Raw genomic sequence first — 9,355 nt, forward strand, 5'->3', positions numbered from 1 at the left:
AATAAAAAAAATAAATCTATATTGCCATAGGTATATGTAAATGTATCTAAAACGTAGTTCAAATATAGAATATACCATTAAATTGTAAAATGCACAATTCAATGTCCCATTAAATTACAAATACGCTGAAATTAAGAAATGTAAAAATCAAATGTAATTTAAATGTATTTATCTAAAATTAAAATAAACTAATCATTACCGTGCAGAAGCCGTCTCCTAACCCTATCACCTGATTTCAAACAGTCAGTGAAGTCATCTGAGTAGGTGACCGTCTTTGTCTCTGCCAGTCGTGTTGGATTTGGAGAGGACAAGAAGCAGTTTGTCGCTTCCATAACCTGAATATCACTGTTAGAGATTACAGTTACCAGTTCCTAAGTTGTCGATATGGTAAGGTGACCAGACGTCCTCTTTTTCCCGGACATGTTGTTTTTTTCTTATCTAAAAAAATGTTGATGCTGATCCCATGACCCCAAATTGTCTTTCGATGGGGCGGCGAGATGGATCTCTCCCTCAATTGGTCTACCGTTAGGAGGGTCTTCTCAGTTGCTGGAAGTGCAAGCACTCACAGGTGCTCGCCGACCATTTCTGGTCTTCTGGCTGTACCTCCCCGGCCTTCAGACCCATCAGAAGAGGCAGAACTCTTCCGCAGAGACCATAGAGGGATCTGTGGCAATGATTTTCCACAGCTGCCTCCCGCATCCTTGCCAATCAGATGGACCCTAGCACCAATGGACACATTCTGTCACTGTATCTGTGAAGATTCTCTGTCATCCAGGTCTTGGTCAAGCTTGACAAATTCAGTTTATGTAACTGGCACCTGTACTGTGTCCTGTTTAGCCAATATGACTCTAGGGAATAGATCTCCCAGAGCTAGCCCAACAGCTTTGCTTTCATAAGCAGGCCATTATGAGTGTTACTATAAGGTTAGATTAAACTTTATTGAAAATTATTTAGGAGAGTAAAATATACAATAGACACTGACATGGGAAGGGAGGCAAAAAAAAGAGGTTAAGAACTAAGGTGAGAGAGAGAGAAAGAAAAAGTGCAAGAAAAGGGGAAAAAAAACCCCCAAAAAAACCACAGAAGACATGCAATAACCCCTAGAGGTCTGCTTCCATACCTGTATTAGATGAGAGGAGAGCATAACAGCAAAAAGAACACATCAGACAACCAAAGTAGACATAAAAAAAGCTTTTTTTGGTAAATAATACAAAAAATATAAATTTATAAATTTACACAATTCAAAAGGATAAAGAAATAAAGAATAAATAGCTCCAACAAATACTAATAATGATGATAGCACATATATATACAGATAGACAGGCAGGTACTTTGGATACCTTATTCTGTATGAAATGTGTGCGTATAGTTTATTAAAAAATATATCTGAAATATCATTTAGTTAAATGACGTGTAGATGAATTGATTTATTATGAAATATGATGGTTGTTTTTCAAATGCCATTTTTGTGTGATTTTTAGCAGCAATTTAAACGTATCTCATGGATTAAGAGCTTTAAAAGTAGTTAATGTATGATAGGATCATGATCTGGAGTATAAATATAACATTTATCATTTCCAAAGGAATACAATACATCAGTATACAACAATTACAATTCATGTTATATAAATGACTAGATTAATAAAACAAAGGATGGATAATTATTTATGATTAAAAATTAAGGTATTTAGTAATTTAGAAATTCAATGATGCACTGCAAAGTTTTTCATGGTGGTGTTTATTATCTGTTGGATACATGCAGAGAAACTTACATTTACTGTAATTTCTTTAAGGTTGTGATATTTGAATTTAATCAGTTTATTTCTTCTTCTTTTGTAAATATTGATGATCTATGGGGAATTCTTTATATGCGTTTGTTTACATGAGAATTCTTTACATGATTTTGTAGTTTGTGGGTTTGCTTCAAAATTTTTACCTGCATCCGGACCAATATGATCACCTGTTTTTTACAATAATATTAGAAAAACAAGACGAGAAAAGTAGGACTCTTGTTGGTCTTCGAGTGGAATCCATCTGATTATAACTTTGTAAACATTCGCATCCTTTTCAAGTGGGGGAGCTGCAAAAATTTAGGGCAAAAATTAACAGTATTTCAACAACCCAAGTATTAGTTAAGGCCTTTGCAAAATAATTTAGGAGAGTAAATAAGATCTTACTGGGCATGTTCTTGGCTTTACAGGCCAAGAAAAGAGAAGAGGATAAGCAAAGGTATGCTAAATGTCTTGAACAATCACACTGGGACTGGGATAAAGATGAGAAAAAAATCAAGACTGCGATCTGGAGGTAGGCGAGCTTTTTCTCCACACATGAACTTACAGTTTCATAGTGTGTAATGTTAAAATGATTGCTTTTCATTTCAGGCAGAAGGTTGAAATACAAAGCCTAAAGGCTACAATGAGAGGAAAGAAAGTTCAGAGAAGAAAAGGTCGGAGCCGATACATAAAGCCATCCAAAAATATGAACGCTTAAAAGAGCAATGGAGGTTGGTAAAATCTCTCGATTTTTGAATGCCGCTCTGCCTTCTCAGGCTGAGTTCTTTCTCTAATTTTTGTGTGTTTACTTAATGCAGACATTTTGCTGTGGCAGATGCTAAGCTTTTTGAGGACGTATGGCAGGTGATTGATGATGAGACAAAGAAGTTAGCAGGGAGGGCTTTGGATATAGATTCAGAACTCTCCCAGCACCTCTCTGGCTTACCCAGAAAGTAGCCTTATTTGGGCCTCTTGGAGCTCACAGGTCCCATGGTGCCTTGTAAGCCATTTCAAGAGGTAAAACAGCAAGCATTTCAAACAAAAAAGAGCAGGCAGGGGATAAGGGATGGTTCCTCTCAGCCTGACATTGGATGTCTGGACATGATGGCAAAAAACAAAGGGGAAGCAGTGTTCTTGTATATGTCAACAATGGGTGGTGAGGTTGCTCAAAGACCCAGATGCAGAGACAAGGGAAGCAGAGATGAGTTCTGAGAGGTCTAATTGCAGACAATCGGTAGCAGAGGCAGAAATCCAACTTAAAATATTAAACAAACCAAAACCATGGAGACATCAGGGGAAAAACGAGTCTGAGGAGCCAGGGAGAGATCAGCTGAGTAGACAATAAAGCAACAAGAAGGAACCAGCACTGAGTGACTGCAGAGCTGGAGTATTTAAGGAGAGCCAAACAAAAGGATGGACTAACGAGCTGAATGGGGAGCAGGTGTGGGTGGAACTGGCAAGAGGGAATCCAAGGGGGCAACAGAGAGTAACTAAAGAATGCTTGAAGATAATGGAAAATAAAAACAAAACAACTGATAACAGAAAACTGAAAACAACAAATAAGAACCATAACAGTATAGCATTCCTGACTGGGAGGCACAGAGCCAGTCTAACGACACGCTGAAAGAATTGAGTGAGCTGCTGTGCAATGAAGTGGTTTGTTAAAAATTCAGTTTTTATCTTAGCAAAAAAATATAATCTTTAAAGTATTATAAGTGAAAACGCAAACACTGATCGGCTTCTTTCCTGCTCCCTCTTCAGGACTTCTGGATGGGTGAGAAAGGCCTGAAGCAGCTAGGTCCTCTGGTAGAACAGGGACAGCCTATTGTGAAGCTGGGATCTCTTCTTTATGTAAGCATGTCTTAAGCCTTTTTAAAGAAATCTTCCAACCTGGTCCATAAAATAAACAAGAAGTCACGTCTTCTCATTTAGACTCTGGGTTTAGAGATAGAGGATTTGCCTCAGTTGACTGATTACTTGTTGAAGTACCAGCAGCAGCAGCAGAGCGAGCAGACTGAGGTGAGCAAAAGTGGGTTGTGTGTGTTCTCTGTCACTGACCGTGCTGAAAACTATCTGTTATTTCTTTAGGATGCCTATTCCCCCAGTGTTGCAAGCTCTTCGTTGCAGCTCATCCCCCCTGACATCGTACGTTCTGCTCTGAAAAGTTTTCTTGAGCAACGCCAGATCTGGTAAGACTGCTGGGCTATTTAAAGTATTAGAAATCAGTCAGAAGTTAAAAGAAACAACTTGTCCCAGTCTTAATAAAGTTCCAACTGAAGGAGGATTTATTTTGTGTATCTTATATTTGCTCTAAATTATTCAGTCTCTAAAAAATCTATCAGTCCAAATGATGAATTGTTTGTCTGGAGCAATAGATTATGAAAATATATCATTATCATAATCTCAAAATTCCAACTTTAACAGTAAACTGAATTACTGGCTCTAATAGCTTTAATAATCAAAATAATCGATTAGTAAACACACTACAATGTTTTCACTGTTAACTACGTCAACAAATAAACATTAAATCTAATGGCTTACCCTGAAATCCCACATACTCCGTCAGCGCTCCGCTCCGCCCCGCTGCGCTCCAGACCGCCTGCTCAAAGCAAAGCCTACAGCCGCCGCTGTGGTCCCGTCCGCTCCGCTCTGAGTTCCTTGGAGATCGTAGAGGGCATGCGCGAGATGAACCAGGGTTTCCGCGGATCATTAAAAATAATTACAATTCATTCATTTTTTCTTTAAATCAAGGCCTTAACCCCTTGAACCCTACGGACCCACCGGTGGGTCCAGCTGCTACATGACCTCGTAATTTTACCAAACCCCCAGTATTGATGTAAAAAGCATATTTGGCACACTTTGGTGACATTTATGGATAAATGTGCCAAAATGGCCTCTCCGCCTAAGAAATTTCTCACTAATACCATTCTAAAATAAATATGATTCATCTGATTGAGTCCAAATTTGGTATATTTTTACACAACATTTAGATTTGAAAGTCTGTACTACTTTTTGTGCTATAAATAATATTTTGGTAGTGTTTTGCAATGTTTATTTCAAAGAAAATTTTGGCAAGGTTCAAAAAATGCAAAATATTTTGTATTTTGTCCCTAATATTTCAGGCAGGGTCAAAGCTACAATGGTGCTGACACCAGAAAACCATTCTATGCCATCTTACCTTTACAGACGTACCAAAAGTTTCTTCTTAAATCTAATAGCTTTGAGGCTATAAGTTATTTACTTTTGTGTGTTTTTGTCAGGCAGAAATTTATTTATACTCCCTTAGGGTGTAAGAGGTTAATTGGCACTAAAATTATTTAAATATGTTTATCGAAGTATTCATAATTCTTTAATAAAATGCTTATAAAAACAATTTCGTCCGATATATTATATCACATTGCGGATCTTGACCTGGCCGGACCGGAGCGGAGCAAAAAATAGCTCGGCTCCGTAATTTGTCGGTGACGGACGGAGAAGACGTACGTGGACGGAGACGTGCGGAGGAGTACGCGGTGGATGTGGAACAGCTCTCATTGATTTCCATGAAAAACAAGCGCTCCGCACGACGTACGTCAGCGGGGCGGAGCGGAGCGCTGACGGAGTATGTGGAATCTGGGGGTTAATTGAAATCTCTGAAGAAAATAAACATTCGAAATAAGATTTAAGTTCATCAAACTGTCTCTTTCTCTCCAAAAGTCAGAAATGTATGAAATCATGACTTGTATTTTATGATTGGGTTCAGGAGGATCATTCCATAATAAACCAACATAAGGATATCAAAACATGGAGCCAATATCTTCTGGGTTTCTAGTATTACCTTCGAAGACTGTTAATGAAAAATTATCTAACTTAAACAGTTTATATTATGAGCGTCATAGTCATAAGCACTGCCGTCTATGTAAGACCAGAGGCTCAGTCTGTGCAATAAACTGCAATCTAGGCTGATTATGAACTTAGTGTCCATTCAGTGTGGATCAGAAAGTGGGTTATTTCATTGCATGTGTCACAATAACATTCTGCATGGTCCATTTTGTGTGTTTTATGTCATATCATTTCAACCAGACCTAAAGAAATAGTAAGATATTAAAGGCGTCATGTTTATTCATGCTCAAATAACCAGAAAATGCATAATAGAAAAAAATGTAAATAAAAATAACACAACCCCATTATTAGAACACAGATTATGGAAATCATATTAGAAGTGAATCGGAATTAAATCAAAATGAAGTTACACACGACGTCCGCAACAGGATCCTGAGGATTTTCATATGCAGCGAGGGGGATTGGGAAGTGGTGGCCGAGTGGTTAGGACATTGAGCTTGGGGTCCTGAGGTTCTAAGTTTGAGTCCCACTCCCACGGACTGCCACTCTGGGTCTCTGAGCAAGACCCTTAACCCCACACTGCTCCCCGGGTGCCCACGATGGCAGCCCACTGCTCCCCAAGGGGATTGGTTAAATATAGAGGTTAAATTTCTCCAATGTGAGATCAATAAAGGTCAATTATAAAGAAAGAGACACTCAGATGGGTCTAACCCCTACAGAAAACCGTAAATGTCTCTAAAGGCGCAGTCATGAACTAAACTCCGATAATCTACCTGCGTGTGTTCTCACTTTGCTTATTTCATATACCTGCTTTTCAATCTAAATCTGACTCATAATTTACACCATAAATTGTGTGTCCGATGAAAACTTTGGTAGAGAGGCATAGATTAACAATACCAGAGAGTGAGTGTCAGCGGTTCTAAAGCTGTTATTAATTAGATAAATAAAAAAGTAATTTCCTAATTGTTTCACAGCAGTTACATTAAGTAAGTAGACACGCCCATGGCAACACACCTGAGCTTTCTTCAACCCCACCACCCCTGGTTGCTGGTTTCCATGTTCCTGTCTAAATATCTGCACAAAAACTGCATCTTTAAAATTAACTGCACTAACCAAGGCAAATTATTACAACTCTGTGAGTGATAGACAAGGAATCGCTTTCCCACCAGCAGCAGCAGTGTGCATGAATAACCATAGCTGGATCAGAGTCACAGCACCATGGATAGCACTGTTTGTTTAAAGTAAACCAATTGCGTACTACGATGGGTGCATCGTCCTCTATAAAGCCAAGTAAAATAAAGCAACTAATAAAAAGACTTCTTCTACTTAGTTAATATATAAATAAAATGTTATTTAGTCATTAAAGTACAGCTTGAATACAATTTTTTTTTACAAAGAAATCTGTATGTAAACATCTTTATTGTGTTAGGAGAAATAGATAACTATGTAATTATCAGCCCGTCATAACTTTTCTCGTCTTAGACTGATCAGAACCTTTTTTTTTGTTTACTTCTGAAATCTCTGTTTTAAACTGCTGATAAAGATTCTCAGTCATCCAGGTCATAGTCATTCCGTAAAAGTTTAAAAAATGTCAGACATTTGAATTGAAAAAGCTTCCTGAAGGGGAAGCAAAACGTCTTTAAACCTTGGAAACCAAGTCCAGTGGATTGTTTTTAATCTGTTTTAAACTATATTTGTTCTAACCATGTTCCTGGTATGGTTTTAGGAAGATCTCAGCCCCAGATTTTTCCACATTGTGGGGGGTACACACCCGGGACACTGCCATGGATGCAGCGAATTGGGAGAGAAGAGGAAACATTATCCCAGATGAGAAAGTGAAAATGTGGGAGGCTTCCGAGAGCATTCTGAGGCAGCACATGTAAGTGGGACTTACACAATTTTTGCAGTGCATGTACAACACATTTATTATTAATAATGGATTTATTGGAAATGTGTTCATTTGTTTTCCAGTGATAAGCTGAAAGACAACTCTGCTCTTATGCTGGAGATTGAGTCTGAAGAATCATAACAGGGAGCTGCACCTTAAACTCAACATGTGATGGCAAACTTAAGTGGTAGCCACATAGAGCTGCCTGGGCCTTAGCTTCAGCTTAAGTGCAACTTGTTAATATATTTATTTTATTTTTTGTGATTAGTTGAACTGCTATGCATGCCATCACACTATCAACAGACATCATCCACTACTTTACTTAGCCTGGTATTTTTTTATATATAGTGCTACTCCACCCCATTTTAGAGGTTCGGTTTTTTGTTTACATATATCTGTTCAATACGAAATTGTCATTCAGTTTATTATTTAGCCAAGTTTCAGAAATAGCAATGACCTTAAATAGATTATTAAGCTGATCTAAGTAGTCTTTGATGCTTTCAAAGTTAGTATTTAGACTGCAGCTGTTGAAGTGGATTACCGAGAAGGTTTCATTTGATTTGGTTAGAGGCAATTTTAAGTTGGAAAGTATTTACATTAATTTTCCTGTGTTTAAATAAAGGTTTCTGTCTGGGTCTATGTTGTTCTCATTGTATTATGCAGCTACTTGGTTGATGAGATCAGATAACTCATTTCATCTCTAACCACATTATTCATTGAAAGAAGTCAACTGCAAATATAATTTTTTGTATACTCTGAGGAATTTGGATCCCATTGAGCTGTCTCACTGAAGGGATACCGAGACCACAAAAACTGAGGAGTTGATTTAACAATTTTAGGACAAAACTGTCTATAAGTGCAGATTCAGCATTAGTAGAAATTTCTGACGTACAAGGTGATTTATTCAGATCGTTGTAATAAACATGGGCCTTCAATCAGTATCCATCCATCCATCTTCCTCCACAGCAGCAGCAGCTTAAGAAGGGAGGCCCAGACTTCCCTCTCCACAACCACTTCTTCTAGCGGCACATCTGCAATCAACAACAATTATTGAAGATTTCCAGAGGACTTCACCATTGAAATTCACCAGAGCTATAGTGAATCTGACAATGCCCATGTGCATGGCAGTTGGATGTTGGAATATATGGGGTAAAAGGGGAAAAAAAAGTTATTTCCCCTTTCTGATTCCTGATCCTCCACGGACGGGTTCGACGTTGGATTTCCAACTTGAAGAGGGAGGATTTACCATCAAACTTCTGGCCAGAGAAAAAACACGTAATATGTAGCCAACATTTGGAAGAAGAATGTTTTCAAGATGACTTGGATAATAGCGCATTGTGACAAACACCAGATACAGCACTGGGACTTGATCAACAGCCGATACCGCACGGTGACGTCACAAACCAGTAGGTGGCAGTAGTGTTCTTTGACAAACATGGATGCCTCCAGTAAAAAATTCAAATAAAGATTACTCTTAATTAAAAACACTTATCATTTATTGAACAGTATGTAATAATTTCATATTTAAAATACTTTCAGAAGTTTGAATTCTGAATATGACCAGAGTTTTCCTTTAAATTATTTTATATGACATATAAATCCTCAATGGAAAAGGACATATTATTGATAAATTGACTTTATTCAGGATGTAAACATAAAAACTGTTTTGTAATTTTCCCATACATTTATATACACAAATGTATTAAGTAATGTTTTTAAGGAACTGCAGTTAGCCATAATAGCTAATAAACATTTTAAGACATTTTTAATCACTGCCTTCTGACTGCGGCACTGTCAGCCAGAATGGATTAGTGTCACCGTAGTTGAAAGGGGAACTAATTTGGACGGAAACTAGTTTTTGAACACCTTCCGG

At 37.9% G+C, this 9,355-nt stretch overlaps 1 protein-coding gene across 1 annotated transcript; it reads left to right on the forward strand.

Moving 5' to 3' along the window:
• Positions 1 to 2,273: 2,273 nt before the first annotated feature.
• Positions 2,274 to 7,623, forward strand: LOC119796181 (dynein regulatory complex protein 1-like). Its single transcript, XM_038304613.1, has 9 exons — positions 2,274 to 2,304; positions 2,410 to 2,503; positions 2,591 to 2,725; positions 3,353 to 3,428; positions 3,534 to 3,623; positions 3,705 to 3,791; positions 3,861 to 3,961; positions 7,321 to 7,473; positions 7,566 to 7,623. Exons 1-9 carry the CDS (start codon positions 2,274 to 2,276, stop codon positions 7,621 to 7,623), a joined length of 825 nt encoding a protein of 274 aa, XP_038160541.1.
• The last annotated feature ends 1,732 nt before the right edge of the window (positions 7,624 to 9,355 follow it).

This window comes from Cyprinodon tularosa, unplaced genomic scaffold (assembly GCF_016077235.1).
Source record: "Cyprinodon tularosa strain WSP-4 unplaced genomic scaffold, ASM1607723v1 ctg539, whole genome shotgun sequence".
NCBI classification, from domain to species: Eukaryota; Metazoa; Chordata; class Actinopteri; order Cyprinodontiformes; family Cyprinodontidae; genus Cyprinodon; species Cyprinodon tularosa.

Bases quoted from the DNA above. Each gene is read 5' to 3' on its own strand.
- LOC119796181 (XM_038304613.1), top strand. From the start codon at position 2,274: ATGAGAAAAAAATCAAGACTGCGATCTGGAG. The intron at 2,504-2,590 runs GTTGGTAAAATC...TACTTAATGCAG, and splicing joins CGCTTAAAAGAGCAATGGAG to ACATTTTGCTGTGGCAGATG. The intron at 3,792-3,860 runs GTGAGCAAAAGT...TTATTTCTTTAG, and splicing joins AGCAGAGCGAGCAGACTGAG to GATGCCTATTCCCCCAGTGT.